At 30.2% G+C, this 18,891-nt stretch overlaps 1 protein-coding gene across 1 annotated transcript in view; it reads right to left on the bottom strand.

Moving 5' to 3' along the window:
* Positions 1-4,626: 4,626 nt before the first annotated feature.
* The window catches only part of Klp31E (kinesin-like protein 31E), a 672,978-nt gene continuing 658,713 nt past the window's right edge, over positions 4,627-18,891 (bottom strand). Inside the window, exon 11 of the mRNA XM_065502432.1 lies at positions 4,627-4,828. Within this exon, the coding sequence (XP_065358504.1) occupies positions 4,765-4,828 (64 nt within the window). The 3' untranslated portion in view covers positions 4,627-4,764. The remainder of the gene's footprint in view (positions 4,829-18,891) is intronic.

Raw genomic sequence — 18,891 nt, 5'->3', positions numbered from 1 at the left:
ATTTTTTAATCTCGATAGAGGTTTTGAATTCCAAGGAGGGCCAGATTTATTAAGAACTGCATATTTAGGTACACAATCATCAATGTAATAAAACAAAGTTTTGTAAAATGAATTTATAGTTGCATCAATTGCTGCCGGAGTACCACTGGATAACGACAAAATTTGATGCCAGTTTGTATTATATAAAAAGAAATTTAAATCGTTGTAGTTAGTCTTTTTAAAACAGTAATCTTTTATGTTATTTAGTTTTTTATTTGGTTTCCCGGAAATTGGATAATTACAGTTGACTTCAATAGTAGGATGATGACGATCTTCAGGTTTAGTGACAGGATGATGACGGACCAAGGAACAATCTTTAGGTTCATTTACGAATACCAAATCAAGTAGTTTATTAGAGTCATTTAATACTCCATTTATTTGAAAAAGACATAAATCCGAAATGTTGTTTAAGAATTCTTCGATGAAATTGTTTATATTTATTGGAGAATAACAAGAAGAATCAGGTATATATTCCCAAGATAGATAAGGTAAATTAAAATCTCCAAACACGAGGACAAAGTCTTCGGGGCTAATCGAATTAACGACGGATTTTATTGCAGAGAAGTGTTGAAGATAGGTTATTTGATCTGAATTTGGAGGAATATAGGAACATGTAACGAAAATGTGTTTACGGTTTAATTTTATTTTGACTGCAATAAATTCAACATTGTTTAACGGAATGTTGTCAATTTCAATGGTCTCCAAACATTTAGACACAGCAATCAAAACTCCACCACCAGTAGTATAAGTAACTCTGTCACGTCTAAAAATTATATATTTATTGCAAAAAATTTCAGAATTTAAAATATTGCTGTTGAGCCATGTTTCGGAAAATACAAGGATTTGATGATTTAGATCAGGGAAAGGCAACCAATACTATTGCATTTTACGATTGTATTAGTTATACTCTCTCTCCGCTCTCACCACGAATCGGTGTTGCCAGTAAACTTTCGTCGCTTTTCCCCAATTAAAAATGTAAAATCTCATATTGTTCATTATACATCTTTAAATGTTGGGACATATTATTTTTCACTGGCAACGCTGATTCTTAAATTGTGCGATAAAAAACGATACACAACCTGCTTGTTTGAGTTCTCAAGCTAGACTGATTAAAAGTTGTTTATTTCTCTACAATGTGTGTGCACACGTAAGTAAGAGAAGAGTAAATGAAAAACGCGGCGCCCATGTTTTGCCTTTCCCTGATTTAGATCAAAACTATCAATATACAAGTTAGAGAGTTTAGATTTAATACCATTTACATTTTGATATATAATATTTAATTGAGTATCATAGTTGTTGATCAGTTTTTTGAAAAATTTGTTGAGCGGGAGGGCAAATGAACAGTATTATCTGATCTTTGGTTGTCTCTGTAAACATATTCACGAATCAATGCATTATCAGGCCAAAATCTAGGATCTATTAAATGGTCAAAGATTTCGGGAGGTACCATAATTTTAAATGATGCAATAGTTCTCGGCTGAGAATATTTAAACTTATAGATCACCATTTCAACATCAAGATTCAATTTGGTTTTGATATAATATTCAATATCGTCAATTGAAGTATCAAAAATGTTGCCTATATATTGTGTACCATTTATTAAATGTTACCCATACCCTCATAATGTGTTGCATTTTTAACGATCACAATAGAACAAAATCATTACCATTTATGCAATTTTCTTTTATGTAGCTACTAAATATTAAAAAACTATACTTTTTGCTTACATAAAAAGTGGCGCATTTCTAACCCTTTGATAAAATTGAGGGTGAAACTTGTAGCATATATTCAGGGTTTTAGGGTAACATTATTAGAAAAGAACACGACCAAACTACATTTTTTCAGAAAACAACACAAAGAAGGGTAAAAGGCAGAATAAATGCAGCATTTATGCCAGAAAAGAAAACACCATTAGTCACGATAAAATGTTTGTTTTTATTTTCTTCAAAATACATGTTGAGAATTTTGTTATTCCATAATTCATTCATCTAAAACTTTTACTTTTTGTTTCGAAAAAATTCTTCTACGGTTTCCCATATTTAATTCACTTGAACACTTGAATTTTTTTTATTTTTTTTTATTTTTATGCACTTGAATAATTATAGCCTGTTTCACAATATCGAGTGAAAAATTTCGTTTGCATTCTAAGCGGAAGAAATTTGATTCTGGATTCCTTAACTTCATGTTTATGTAAACGAATCAGTTTTCTTTCGCTTAGAATGCGAACGAATTCTTTCACTCGATATTGTGAAACAAGCAATTAAAACCACAATAAAATAACAACACCTATTAAAGTGAGTAACCATTGAAAACGGTACTGTAACGACTTATTTTCTTATTTTTACATTCTTTACTACTTTTGTTTTTTATACTTTCAGTTCGTTATATTGAGGTGACAATTTTCGAAATGTTGGCTATATAAGGTTGTCAATGTTAAAAATTTAGTCGTTTGTTTGATTTTGTTTTTTTCTCACCATTCGTTATATTGAGCATACAATTTTTGAAACGTTCATTACGAATTTGACCGTGCATTAAATCGGATTTTCGTTAAAGTGAGATTCGTTACACCGGGATTTGCCTGTACTTGTTGGTTGCAAATTATCTAAATACGCGGGTTATAAAAAAATTAAATCCTTGCTCGATGACTGTTAAAAAACGAATTAAAAAAAAGTGTATGTATGTATTGTATTTATGCTAATTCTTCTTCATTCATTAGAAAATAAGTCAAAAGAAAATTAGCAATTAGCAACCACAAGTATAAACGTATAAATTTATACAATTCAAAAATTTAAAAATACACTAAATACTGTAGCGAGCATAAAAAATGCAACGCTATGCAAAGTGATTTTCAACAGCACTGATTTTGCTCAAAAAGGTATCCAATTGTCCACATTTGCGGTTTTTATATTCTTATTGATTATAGGCAATTATTATATGACATTTTGTCCAATATTTTTTTACGTAAGGATAATTATAAAATGTTTAGTAAAAACAGTGGTTAAATTGTCCGAGCAAAAAAAATGCAACTTTACGGAAATTTACTTAATTTTTAAAATTTTGAAAAAAATAATTATAAAAAATTGCTAAAAACTATAATATTGTTACAATACAGTAATTTACTGTTAATACTAATAAATTCAAGGATATGAAATCTACAAAGGACAACAGAAATCACGAATGATGCATTTTCTGTTCAATATGGTGAATTTTTCGAAAACCAAGAAAATTTTAAGAATTTTTATTTATTACTTTACCAATTTAAAATCTTGCGGATATTCTCTATGAAAAGCAAATCAAATAATTGTGGTGGTGTGCTTAAAACTGAGTGTGTAAGAGCTGAAGATCAAAAGGATATGACAAGTTGATGTTAGAAGGGTGCTTAAATTTAATGCTAAAATAATATTTTCACAATCATATGACATCATGTGGTCTTTAAGAATTACAAATAATGAAATCATATTCAAATATTCATTTATTTTGGTAAGTAAACGAATTCCAAAACAGCGAAAGACAACTGTAAATATTATGAAATTTGACACTGTTCCTATTTCATAGAATCCTATATTTAGCTTACGTGATTACTAAACTATCGCAATTTTTTACTATTTTAATTTAATATTTAAGGGAATATCTGTGACCGACGGCCTTAGTAACAAATTGAAACTATCAGACACGATTAAATCAAAATTACGTTAATTGACCTTCCATATCATACGACTGCACTATTTTAAGCATAAAGGACCTGCTTCGAATTAATTTATTATTGTAAATAATATATTGTTTATTGAATTGGTTTCTCCTTATTATATTTGCATCATTAAATTATCTTTTGGAGGTTACGATAGTCATAAATGTCAACATGTGTTCGTTTGGGTAGCATCAAATATATGATGTCACCTTCCATGGACCAGGTAACACAGCTTTGATTACTTCAATGTCTAACAGTTTAGTTTTATTTCAATAAAATCCAATTCAAAACTAGCCATCAAAATTATTTCGGCGCTCTAATCATAACACAATTCTTAATTATATCTAAATGTTTATAACGGCGTTTTTTATTGCGTTTATTGATAAAATGTTTATCCTTTTTAATTTTAATGTCCTTAAATTTGTTTGAATTAATAGTAAACGATGGTAATGCAACATTGTTATATTTTTTTTTGCAATTTTTTATTTTTTTCAAAATTTAAAAATCACATTGCATGGCGTTGCATTTTTTATGCTCGCTACTGTATATAATATTACAAAATTTCATAAAAAACCATAAAAAATACATGAAATCAAAGATTTCATTTAACAGATACATTGACTAGTTGCTTAACTGCTGGTGCATTGTTATGCTCTTTGTTTGTGCTTCTTTCCCTTTTGTCTTCTCCCCACCATCATGATTTTTCTTTTCAAAAATATTTTGGGTTTCGTTCACATGCGCCTTCTATATGATTTCTATTCTTTGGTACAGCGCAATATTTATAGTTGCGAATATGATATATATATTCATATTCCTACTTTATACTTGATCGGCTTTATGCTTATTGTAGTTTCCAGGCGTAATGTAAAGGAAAAATACAAATAAATAAATAACAAAACTTGGTTAAATAATTGTTTATTCATTTTATTGTTCTGTATTTAAATTGGTTATTTTGAAATTATCACATAATTCTAATATTATACTTCTTTTTACATAAGTACGTATTTTTTTGTATTTATTTTGTATTCCACATTTAGCTATTTCTTTTCGCCAAACAACATATTGTGTTGGAGGGCTGCACGGCTACGAATTTTGCTAGTTCTGAAAATAAATTATTGATATTAATTATTTTATAAATTAAAATTGTAAATAATAATAAATTGTTACGAAATTGTACTTGAATTCAAATATAACGATTTTAAGGGATGATTTAAAAGTAGCATAATGCTTTTAAATAACATTGCTGTAATAGCAAACTGTAACATATCTGTGGGCATTATTAAATAAAAGCTTTCAGTTGACCATTGATCGTAAGTTGGCAACGCTGTTTGAATTCGAATATTCAGTTAAAGAACATTGTAGAAAGTACACCACAGATGGCGTATGAGCTAGAATATTCGAACTTTGACAGTTAAAGAGCAATCTAGAGTGCAGATGGCAGTGTTATAAATAGTGGCAGAGGTTGCAGTCGTGAGTCAGTTTATCAGAGACGCTTTTCGAATAAACATCAACTAAGTGCCTTAAAGTGTGTTGTGTTTTTCAAGTAAATTCCTGTACATTATAAATTGTGTCTGTATTTCTGAGAATTTATAAACGTGTATAAAAAACATTGAGTGGCTATTTAATTCTGTTGTTGTACATTTTAAAGAAGTAAAGAGTTGTTACAATTTTCAAACTACTAAACGGCTTTTATTTGCAATCAAAAGTATCCGGTTTATTTAAAGGAAATAAACCAAAACGTTTGGTTTATTTCCTTTAAAAAAAAAGGTTAAAACGTAACAATATAATCTAATTGATCTAAGGTTATAAACTAGGATTGCCTGTTTCATATTTCAAAAACGCGGGACAAATTTTAATGTATTAAAAAAGGATTTTAAAAATTTACGAGTGACATCAATTTTAAATAGTTGCTTGTAACTGGTTTTTAAAATTCCTTTAATAACTTAAATACATATTATTTAATTTTGTGAAAAAAATTTGGTTTATAACAAAAACACTTGTCATTGAAGTTAAAAAATATTTCAATATGTATGGAAAACAAAAATTTATAATAAACTAGCGGACCCGGCGAACTTTGCCTCGCCCCAATTTTAAGCCTTCAGACAAACATTAGAGTAATAATACAACATTTCGCATTTTCCGCAATTTTCCATGATTTACACTAAGAACTTTCTATTGTTTGATTTGGAAAGCCATTACACTCTGCTATAAAATAACACTTTTTGTCAGAACTTGAAAAGCGATCTAGTGGGGGTTGTAGGACTAGATGAGGACATACTAAAACTGTTTTCAAAGATTTTGAAACACCCTCAAAATTTTTAAAAAACAGTTTAATGGTAGGTCGTAGTACTTTAGTACCTTTAACTCACACATTTTTATATCGATTTAAAAATTTTAAACAATTATGTATAGGCAAAGAATTGAGCTTTCACAAAATGTATACATAAAATGCGTTTTCTAACAAATTGTCTAAGTTTTGATAAAAAGTTTCGGTTTAATTTTTATTTTTTTTAGTAATTTTTCAAATTCAACAATAGCTATTTTAATTTTTTTCTATGAAAACCTATTTTTTTTGGACAGTGTTTTAAAGACAGTTTCATATAGACAAAAAATTAGACATTAATTGTTAACATCGGTTTATATTTGCAAAAGTTATTGAACTTTTTCTAAAAAAAATCGAAAAAATTTACCTTGTAAATTAAAGATTGTACGAATCTTTTTATACCCTCCACCACCATAAGTGGTGAATGAGGGTATATATAAGTTTGTCATTCCGTGTGTAACATTGAGAAATATTCATTCTAGACCCAACAAAGTATATATATATTATTGATCCTTATGAAATTCTAAGTCGATTGAGCTATGTCCGCCTGTCCGTCTGTGTAAAACACGCTCACGTCCAAAATACGCAAACAAACTTAGCAGAATTGAAAAACAAATGTTTATTATTGTGCTAAGCAGTTTGGTATTGAAAATCAGCGAAATCGGTACAGTAGAACCAAAGTTATGAATCAAAATGTGGGACATCATCAAAAAAAATGTATCATTTTAAAATAGTTTTGGTCATTGGTGTAAATATATTGCAGCTAATACCATAAAATTTAGCACTCGTTACTTTTATGATAAAAGGAGTAACTCTGGTGAAAATTATAAGAATCGGTCCATGATTTCTCCTAGTCCCCATACAAATTTCTTCCCGTCATAGAAAATTCAGCAAAAATAAGTTTCGTAGTAAAAAAAAATACATTACCAAATTTTTCGTGGATCGGCCAATATTTGACCATAGCCCCCATATAAAGTACACTTCCGAATATCACTTAAATAAGCATAAATATCGCTATCAAGTTGAAATTGAATATAAATAATCCACATGTATACCAAAACAGCAGCACCAAATTCTATGAAGATCGGCCTATAATTTTTTATAGTTCCCATATAATGACCATTTCCGAAAAACACATTAATCGGCATAAATATTTAAAAAATATCAATATCAAAAAAAAATTTTACACAGATCCGTAATTTATATTTGAAAATCATACTATAGGATTTTGTGGATATCGGTCCATATTTGACCATAGCTCCCATATAAGATCCACTTCCGAAAATCAGTTAAGTACTCATAAATCTCTTATAAATATACATAAAAATCACTGAACCGAATTTTATGAAGATTGGCCCATAATTGGTCATAGCTCTCATATAAGGACCGTTTCCGAAAAAGATATTAACCTTAATAAATATCTAAAACATATCGATATCAATACAAAATTATACACAGACCAGTAATTTGTATCCAGTTATCTTACTACTGGATTTTGTGAATATCGGTCCATATATGACCATAGGTCCACTACTGAAAATCTCTAAAATTCTTATCAATTTCTTAAAAATACAGTTGTCAAGTTCAAATTCGAAACAAAAAATGTCAACATTTATAAAAATTGCTGTACCAAATTTTATGATGATCGGCCCACAATTGGTCATAGATGGAGCCTAAGAACCGGAAAACACATTAACCTACACAAATATCCAAAAAAATATTGAACTGAACCAAAATTTTACACCAATCTGCAATTTGTATCCAAAAATCATACTACAAGATCTTTTAAATATCGGTCCATAATTCGCCATAGCTCCCATATGAGGTCCACTCAAATACTAAGAAATTACGTTACAATATTATATGGCGATAGGCCCACAATAGGTCATAACTCCCATATATTGAACGAAAATAATACACAGATTAGTAATTTGTATCCAAAAATCAATTTGGAATTTTTTGTATGTCGGTCCATAATTGGCCACAGCACCCATATAAGTTCCACTTGCGATAATAACTATAATACTCATAAAACTATTGTAAAGATGAAATTCAATTAAAATACATAGAAATCTCTTGAACGTTGTCTAAATATATTTGTATACCCTTTTAATAATAAGGAAAAATGTTGAGCCATACGCGTAATGTCAATCAATTATTAAGTATATAAATTGTTAAATTTCATACTTTATAATAGGAATTGAAGTTGAAAATGGTAAGAATCTGAATTTATTTCGATTATAAATTACTTTCTACAATTGTTATATTATTTCAATTGTTATATCATCATATTTAAGTGGAGAGTATTTAAGATTCGGCACGGCCGAATATTCTCTTGTTTTTTTTTTTGTATAGTTTAAGATACTAAAATAGATGTTAATGAAAAGTTGAATAACTTTTACAATTTTCATCCGATTTAAATAATTAAAACCATGTTTTGTTAAGAACTAAAATTCCTTTATACATTGGTATAAAGTTTTATAAGCGTCCATATCAAAAAGATCAATGAAAAGCGAAATAAATAAAAAAAATTTAGATATTCTTAACAAAAACAATACTTATAACTTACAAATGTATCAAAAAATACACGTCGTTTTAAAGCGTAATCAGTTTTCTTCCCAAACACGTTAAAAAATTTAAAGTCGTACAAAAACTGACTGAGTTACAGATCGATAAGTTGACGAACATCACTAAAAATGTTTTTTTCAGAATGACTTCGGAATTTGAGGGTGTTTCGGAAATTTTTCGACACAATTTGTGATGTACTCAGCAAGCCCTATAACCCACGCTAGGTCGTTTTCCAAGTTTTTTTCCATCGTAGCAACGCACAGTGGTATGAGAAAAAAAAGAGGGAAATAAATCTGTAACTTCTAAACCCTTACTTCGATTTGAATGAAATTTCACATGCTCAAAGGGGAAGTGTTGTCGTTTTTAAGTTTTGAATCTGGGCCTCATGAGCCCACCAGGAGCTGGGCCAAGGGTCCCCAAAGTAGGACACCTCGGGTAAGGTCAATTTTAAAAATGATGTTATTTCTTCGTTTGTGTTTCGATTTCAAAAATATTACATATATAGAATCTTCTCATTGAGCACTACAAAAACCGTAAATTATATGCGAATATAAGTAAAAAACATAAGGTAGACAAGTTATATATCAATGGATAGAGGATTTTGTCTACTTTTCAAAAATGTATATAACTTTTGACAATTAAAAAATTCATGGAATACTTTTTTGAAAAATATGACAAAAAATGCTTTTTATTGAGTTTTTGCATAGATACAAATTTTTCAAATTATAATAAAATTTTTATTTATGAATATTTTTTAATGAAATTTTAAACTTGTATAGATTTTCTTATTCCAAAAATGGGATATTTTCGTTTTTTGGCTATAATATCCACACCAGGGGCGGGGTTATCGGAACCCTTTACAAAATAATTAAGAACATATTGGGCCATCTAAAATGGGTTACTATATTTTAATATTGACTATGCGATTTGAGAATTTTTGCCCTAAAGTTGAATTTTACATAAAAATAGGCGTTTTTTGAATGGACTTGGTCCCCTGGGTATCAAAAATTATAAATTTTTTGACGTTAATTTAGCTTTTCAAAAAGCATAAATTCATTATACATACTCTTAGAAATTTTTCAGATAACTGAAAAGGAATAAAAGTACTTTTTTCCTCAAAAAAATAGCGAAAAATCGCCTTTTTAATTTTTTTTAATTCAAATGCATATAACTTTGGACTCAGTCATGGTTTTTAAACAATTCTTCCTTTATTTGATATATACATCTGTAGTTAATCCTATAAAAGAAAAATGGAGAAAATCGGTAAATATTTGGAACCGCGGTCATCAAAAAACTGGAGTAAAAATGTTGAAAATTTAATTTTCAAATGCGGATATCTCCTAAGCTATAAGAGATAATTTGTAGCTACGACGAGGTTTTATGTAGTGCTCAATGAGAAGAGAAGAAGATTCTATATATGTATGTAATTTTTTTGAAATCGGAACACAAACGAAGAAATAGTATCATTTTTAAAATTGACCAAAATTTCATACAAAAACTCGATTTTTCCGACTTTTCCGGAGGGATTTTCAAAAAAAAAAAAATTTCTCCTCGAAAATACGAACAAATGGCAAAAAATGTTATAGAAATCGGCCTACCCGTTCTCATTTTATGAATTACTATACATTTTTTATACCATTTCTATACCCATCACCTTCGTGAGAAGGGTATATATAAGTTTGTCATTCCGTTTATAATTTCCACAATATAATTTGCCGACCCTCTAAACCCGACCCTCTGAATCCTTATAGATAGCGGAGTCGATTAAGCCATGTCCGTCTGTCTGTCTGTTAGTTGAAATCAATTTTCTGAAGACCCCAGATATCTTCGGGATCCAAATCTTCAATAATTCTGTCAGGCATGCTTTTGCTTAAAATCAGCAAAATCCGTCCATAAATAACGGAGATATGAGCAAAAATCCTAGACAACCTCTGAAAATTTCATCAAAAAAATACAATTTATTGCATGCTTTGACAAAAAAGCAACAAAACGTATGTTTGGATGTGTATTGGTTTCATTGCATTGTGTATTTTGTTTTTTTTTACAAAAAAGCTGAGTACCAAATATTCATTCATTTGTCACTCATGTTCATGAAAAAACAATTTTAATTTTATAGTAAGAATTGTGCTAAATTTCCCAATTATTGATAAATTCACTGACATTTATTGTTGGGAGATAAGCTAGTTCCTATGCGCATTTCACTGGTTCTTTAGGCCAGATCATCAAGAAACCTTTTCCCAAAAGGCTTTAGAAAAACTTAAGATATTATACAAATCAAGCTATAGAGTGAATGAGAATTACAGACACTCAAGCTTTATTTGTACAAATATCAAAGCTTAAACAAAACTCCAACAATAAACAGTTACCCAGCAGTCCGCAGGTTATTACAATTTAAAACACATCCAAATGTATACTATTATGTCAATAGGAAAACATAAAATAAAATTGGTTAAGAGTATACAACTAGCATCCGATTGAGATGAGTCCTATTGCTATTCTATTGTAAAATGAAATACATAGAATTAAAGAAAAAGACAAAATCGAATAAAATGTTGTTATCGTACTTGCATCTGAATTGGATGGCTATGTAATGTAGTATCATATTGTTAATATAGTTTTGTTGTTTGTTTTGGTTCAGCCGTGTCCCGTTATTTATTTTTTGTTGTTTCTTTGTTTTTTTCTATTCTTTCAAAGTAAAATTTCATATTGTAAGTTTTTGAAAGTACAAGTGGTTTAACCGTGATTGTGGCATTAAAAATAAATAATTAATTAAATAAAATAAATAAATACAAATTAAAAATAGTAAGTGTTGTTGTGTGTTTTTTATATTAAAATTTCTTTTAGGCTTCAGTAAAAGAAATTTAAGACGATTAAAAAAAGTCAGTGGAGTTGGACCCATCCGACCTTTGCTTACATTGTCGGTAGAGTTGGACCCATATGACGGCCTAGGCCATCGCTGTTTAAATTTAAGTGGAAACTGAATACAGGCTTTGGATTAGTCGCATCTACATTGTCATTGGTCTCAGTTGGAAGATGTATGGGGAAAAAAATGCATTGTAGAACAGAGATTTAGAAACGATTTTTTTTTGGAAATAATTCTGTATCTCGCAAACTAATACATATATTGTTACGAAATTTCATATGCTTGGAGCTGATGTGTTTTCGAGTTGACTTTCAGTTGGGGGCCAGTGTGTGCCCCTCAAAGTTGGTCACCTCGTGTCTCATATTCGCCAAAAATCCATTTACGATCCCAATGAGCTGAAATTTTAAATACGCTTACACATGTAGGTTATCTCTTTTAGTTGAAGAGATATTTGGGTTTATTTATTTATTTTTTTTAATTTTGCCCGATCTTTTTTTGGTTTTTTAGACATGGCGGGCCTACGGAGCACAGTGGTCCAAATGCTCAATCTAGCCGAAAAAAAAATAATTTTTTTAAATGTTTCAAAAGCAAATTTTTTGTATATTAATATGTTGACAAGTGTCCATAGTACATAACGGCATCTTTTTTTCTTTAAAGAGCTAAACTAGCATTGATACATTGCTTCAAAAACAAGTAATTGTTACTTTGTTAAAAAATTAATATCTCAAGCGACATTTAACAGTGCAAGTGAAATTGTCGTCAAAAAATAATAAGAACAATTAAAAAAAAATAAGAGTAAAAATCACTGTTTAAATTTTTCATAAAATATGTTCTGTTTAGAAAAACATTTAATTATGTACATTAGGTTGTCCCGAGATTTTTTTTGATTTCGCTAACGCAAGACCTCCTAAAATTTGCGTAATTGATCGTAGATTACCAAAATGATTTTAAAAATGAAACTATATCTTTAGGACTCTACCGATCTTCAAAGTTTTGAAAAGTAGTTATTTTCATGATTATATTTCGCTATCCTTAAATTCGACACATATTATAAATATGCCACGACTATATATAAAAACGACACTACAAATTTGATCGATACATTGGAGTTCGTTTATAAAGTACACCGGTTATAACGAATTTTTTTAAAAAAAAAATTCCGGAAAAAAATTGTTCCTGACCCAAAACATTCACTTTCAAATTATATACCAATTATTACGGTTAGTCATTTATTATAAGTTTTATTTTATTGTACATTAATTGCAATAAAATAACAATAAAAAAGTTTGTATCTCGTTTTTTTAAGCATACGGTTCAGGTTTGTAAAAACGTTTTCAAAAGTAGAGCCCTCAAGATGGCATATTCGATTTTTTTACTTTTACCATAATCTGTGTAAAATTACGCAAATTTTGATACCTCTTGTGAAAGTGTAGCTAGAAAAACATGTTTCTCATCCAAAGACGGGACAGCCTAATGTAAATGTGTGTTTTAAATGTGAAATTTTTGTTCAATGTCCAAATTCTATTAGAATTTCAAATGGTAATTTAACAGAGTTAAGATTTAGTTTTTATGTTGTCGTCATCTATATATATGTAGCTTTTTAAAGTGTAAAAAATTAGCTGCCACTTTTTGCCTCAACAATTTTTATTTCATTTAGAGTTTAACATGTCCATTACAAGGAAGGAGCTGTATTCTTATTTTTAAGGTTCGCCCACTTCAAATTTTTTAATGAATGGTATCCTTTAATTCCTTCCACACATACAGAAAGACGGTGTGAATATTTCAGGAAAATCGGTCCAGCCGTTTCGCCGTTTATAGACTTCAAACAAACCCACAAAGAAAAAATATACATACAAAAACACACATTCATGCCCAAAAATTTTTTTTTTCTTAGATTGTTTATACTGATGAAATGTATAAACGTATAAAATTTTATGTCGATACGGCTTTTCAAAAGACTTTTTTCCGGCATTTGGACCACTGTGCGGAGGGTCGAATTTGTTTTAAATCAGCTATATTCGCGATAAAATTGTAAATAAAATAAAAACAACTTGCTAACAGTTATCTCGTCCCTATAAAAAGTTACACGCATCCAAATGTGGAACATGTAAAAAGGGCCGTTTTATTTTTGCATTTTTTTATTTTTTTCATTAATTACACTGCAAGCAATTTTTTAGTCCACTACTAAAATCATCCACTTTTAGTTAACTTTTGTAGACTAACTATAAGCTGACTGCAATATAATGCAGCACTGCCGAAAAATTTGGTGTTCGACTACGAAAATAACACACTATTAGATATCTATTTTAGACTAACTATAAGCTAACTACAATGTTATGCAGAACTCCCCCAAATACAAAACGTGTATTTATTGTTGAGAGCTTGTTGTTTGTAAGATTTGTTCTCTCTCTTTTACAAGATCAGACTTTTGATGATTTTTTTTTTTGACTAATTATAAACTAACTACAATGTTATGCAGAATTTCCCCAAACTTTTAAACATTTTTGCTTTTTGTTGATAAAATTGTTTTTACAATTGCACATTTTGTGAACTATTTTTAGATTAACTATAAGCTAATTGCAATGTTATGCAGAATTTATTCAAAATGAAACCGTTAGTTTTTTTATTCTCTATTTTTACTATTTGCAATTTTGTGTTATATTATGAAATTAAAATCAGTCCAGTGCGTGATTTTAAGTGATATCGTGGTTATAAGAATTTATATATTTTTTAAAATGAGTGGTACCAATAAAAGACTTTTTAAGATAGAAAAAAATAAATGTTTAAATAAATTAAAAAAAAATAGATCAGAACAATTGAAAACCCCTTTCTTATCCAAATATACTTTTCAAGATGGAGAAAGTGTCGAAAACATTATTAATATCAGTAGTTCCAATGATCAATTTGAAGAAAAAAAGACTTTTAATGAAAAAATTGGGGAATGGTATTTTAAAAATAGGCCATCACGAAGGTGTTTCGAAGAACCATTGAAAATTTTAGTCGAAGAAAACTTGGATATGCCTTTAAGTGCCAATTCATTTATTAAACAAATAATGAGATGTTTAAGTGCCATACTCGATTGCCAAAAAATTACAATTGATTTAAATATGGATGGATTACCATTATTTAAGAGCTCCAGAACCCAGTTGTGGCCGATTTTGGCAAAAATTGTTAACATCCTCAATATTTCCGTATTTCCCATTGGAATATATGTATATTGGAAAAAGTAAACCAAGCAGCATGTCTAGCTTTTTAAATGATTTTAATTAATGAATTACTTAATTGTTTTGTTTTTTTTTATAAGAATATATATATTTTTTTGTTTTTATGCTTTTTATCTAAATTAAATAAATAAAATTTAAAAAATTAAAATGGGTTCAATATTATAATTTTTCAAAAAGGTAAATCATACTTTCAGGTAATTTACTAACAGTTTAATTCAAAAGTGGACTTATTGCTAATAAAACTATAATTCTTCTATAAATAACTAAAATTAGCAAACTTTAAGTTAAATAACTAACTTTAAGTTTTTTTTTTAACGCTTTATTGATTTATTGAATCTGTCTGTTATCGACCTTACAATAAGTATTTAAATCTTATAACTAAAATTAATACTATTTGCTCTTCAACAAGAGAGCCATAATGGTAAATTGTCACTCATTTTTGCGGGGTGGTAGATCTGCTCTACGGAGCCTGGATCGGGTTTGGGTCTGCACAAGTTGTCTTGCAAGCGTATTGGGATGGTTTCGCAGCTTCACAATATATTTCTCACGAACTTTCTTGAACTCTTCCTTTACCAATGTCACTCCTAGGTCTCTGTGGATGTTTTCATTTCTTATGTACCATGGTGCTCCCGTCATGGTCCTAAGAATTTTAGATTGTGCCCTCTGTATAAGATCAATACTGGTGTTGCTCGCCATTCCCCATAATTGAATTCAATATGTCCAAATTGGTTTTAAAACGGTCTTATACAGGATGACTTTATATTCAAGGCTTAATTTTGATTGGTCACTGATTAACCAATGAAAGCTAGAGGCTTTTAACTTCATGTGAAGTCTCTTGGTTTCTATGTGTCGGCGCCAAGTAAGCCGTCTATCTAGATGAATACCAAGGTAGGTGACATAATCAGACTGCGGTATATTAACGTTGTTGAGTGTGACAGGTGAGCAATTTCCTCTCCTTAGAGCGAACGTAACATGTTTACTTTTCAACCATGACTCCACACGTACGAGGTAATTCTGTAGTTGACTAGATGCCATGAGTGGGTTTTCGTCTGAGCTAATAATGGCAGTATCATCAGCAAATGTTGAAATATAGCGTAGGTCCTAGTACACTTCCCTGTGGAACGCCAGCTCCAATCTTGTATTCTCTCGTCACATAATCATTGTACTTAAAGCTAGGTACTCTGTTCAAAATTTCGTGCGAAATGCTGTCAAACTACATATAAAATAGTTGGAATGAAATATATGCGAAATAATTTCGCAAAAGCAGTACTCTGTTTTTATTGTGGAAAACATGTGAAATACATCTGGTAACCTTATTTTTCCACACGAAATAACATACGCTGCACTTCTTTCGCACGGACAGCTATCTGTCAAACAGCATGTAAAATTTTTCGCATGAAAAAACCATAATTTTTCGCAAATATGAACAGAGTACTAAACTTAACTCTGAAAAGTCTATTCGATAAATAAGACTCCAGGTATTTATGAGTACATAGTGGTAGTAAACATTTGATTTTATGTACTAGACCTTTATGCCATACCTTGTCAAAAGCCTGAGCAACGTCTAAAAAGACGGCAGAACAATATTTCTTTAATTCAAAAGATTTTCTAATCTCTCCAGTTAAACGATTGACCTGTTCAATGGTGCCATGATGTTCACGGAAACCAAATTGGTGTACTGGGATAATGTTTCCATCATTCAAAAAAGGTATTATCTTTTCCTGGAATATTTTCTCGAATAGCTTCGACAAACAAGGGAGTAGGCTAATAGGACTATAAGAAGATGGCAGGGATAAATCTTTACCCGGTTTAGGTATCATTATTATTTGAGAAATTTTCCAATTTTTTGGATAAATTCCTAGTTTCAAGATCGCATTAAACAATATAGATAGCACAATTATTGCCACATTTGGTAGGTTCTTAATCATTGATTGAGTTATTAAATCATATCCCGGTGATTTTTTCAAGTCTAATTTATTTTTAATTACTCTATTAACATCCTCAGGACTAATATCGAATTGGGCTGCATTAGCCATTGTTGAAGCTGGCAGTTCTTCTAGTTCAAACTCATTTACCGTGGAGTAGGGTTGAAATACTTCACTTAAATGTTCAGCAAATACTGAGGCTTTTTCTATAGCACTTCGTGCCCAGGTTCCGTCAGCTTTTCTTAAAGCGCTTTGTGCCTCTACCGGTGGCTTAATGTTCCTCGTTGCCTTCCAAAGAGAGAAATTTGTGTATTTTGTACTCGTCAAACTTCTAATATAATTTTCGTTTATGCGATCCTCTTCTAAATGAAAGGCTCTTTTCAGTTTTCGTACTGCTTTGCAGCAGGTGATCTATTATGTTGCCATTCTCTTCTGAGTCTTCTCTTTTCGATAAGAAGTCTTTCAATATCCGAATTTGAAATAGGCGTATTACTTTTTGGAGGGATTTGGCACCTAGAGTGTTCCAGAGCCGAAACAATTATCCATTATGAAAGAAACTTACAAGCGATGTTAGTTATCACCTCAAATTGATCAACCTTAGTTTAGCAATTTTGAAGATTAATAATCAGTTCTATTGTAAGATTTTTTATTTCCTCAGTTGTAAAAGGGACATCATTGTTACTGTTAGATGAGTTGTTGTTTGTTGATTGCCATATATTTGAATTGGTAGGAGCATTTTGCCTTAAGGCGTTTGGAAAACTTCTGTTGTAATTGCTGGAATTTGGATTTGCAAAATTGTTGTTGACAGAACGTCGGGGAGTTGGTTGTGCACGTTGCCTTAGTTGTATATAGTTCACCTTACTGGGACAATCATTAGAAAACGACTTATGAGCTCCATTACAATTAGCACATTTAACAGAAGATTCCTTACAGTCTGCTGTTTTGTGATGACCTGCACAGTTCGCACAAAAGGTTTTGACTTTACATCTACTTGAGCCGTGGCCAAACATTTGGCAGTTGTAGCATTGTGTTATCTTCGATTTGTTCTGCTGTTGAAATTCCCATCGCACTTTAACATAATCGATTACGGAGTTATTTTGTCTTAACTCTTTTAAAGTAATAGTCTTTCTATGAAAATAAGCAACATATATACAATATTCGCTATTATAGGAACTTTTTTTAATAACTAGTTTAACATCCAAACATTTTAGACCTAAATCTGTAAGTTTTTTTTTTAATAATATTGGGATCATATTTATCCATACCAAAGATAAGAGCCTTATAGGGTTTATCGTTTTTTGTTGCATATGTAAAAAATTCATATTTTGTTGCATATGTAAAAAATTCATAACATTGCAAACTTTTTCAAAATCTTCTTTATTTTTACAAAATAATTTTAGTCCAATTGATATTTTTCTAATCGCATAATCAGTTATATTTTTTGATTTGCATATTTCATGAATTTCTTCGATTTTGCACTTTTAAATTGTTATTGGGGGAATTGTTTCTTTTGTTGTTTTTATAATGATAACTTCATCATCGATTTTGTCATCATCGATGGTTTGTAACGGCGAAAAATAATTGTTAGTGCTTACATTAGGCACATTGTTATTGGGTTTAATTTTTTTAGGCATTGTGTTTACGCATGATGCGTCAACATCATCACTTTTACGTGTACGCTTGATCTTGCTTGTTGATCGTTGTTTATACACTTTACACAGTTGTTATTGGTAATTTTATGAAATGTAATTGTTTGTGTTTTTTTATAATTTTTATTTTTTCTTTTGAATTTTAAATACTAGAAAAAGAACTGCCGAGATTGTGTCTCAAATTAACAACGGCTTAAGCAAGACTGACATATTTTGATTAAGAGAGGAAATATTCTCAGTAAGTGTTTGCATAAGGTTTTCCAACCCTCCCAAATTTTGGGGGACTTTTGGCTTTTGATAACCCGTTTTTAAAATACTGGCGTATGAGCTGGCTCCAGCATTAATTGTAGCTTTCTGGCCATTTTTCTGTGATACTCCAGAGCTTAGTGGTCTAGATGTAGATACCGAATTTGTAGGTGTTGATTCAACTATTTCACCTCTCAACAGCTTTTGCCTCTCTCTTAATCTTTTTAGTAACTCCTTGTAGACCGGGCATCCGCGATAATTTGCGGAATGATCTCCACCTAACTGCGGTGGGTTACCACATTTCCTACTGAGACCATTCTCAACTATATCACATTGTGACGAAGAGTGCAGGCCTCCGCATGCAAC

This window comes from Calliphora vicina, chromosome 2 (genome assembly GCF_958450345.1).
Source record: "Calliphora vicina chromosome 2, idCalVici1.1, whole genome shotgun sequence".
NCBI classification, from domain to species: Eukaryota; Metazoa; Arthropoda; class Insecta; order Diptera; family Calliphoridae; genus Calliphora; species Calliphora vicina.
Note: the sequence above shows the minus strand (reverse complement) of the source record. Positions and strands in the feature narration are given on the sequence as shown.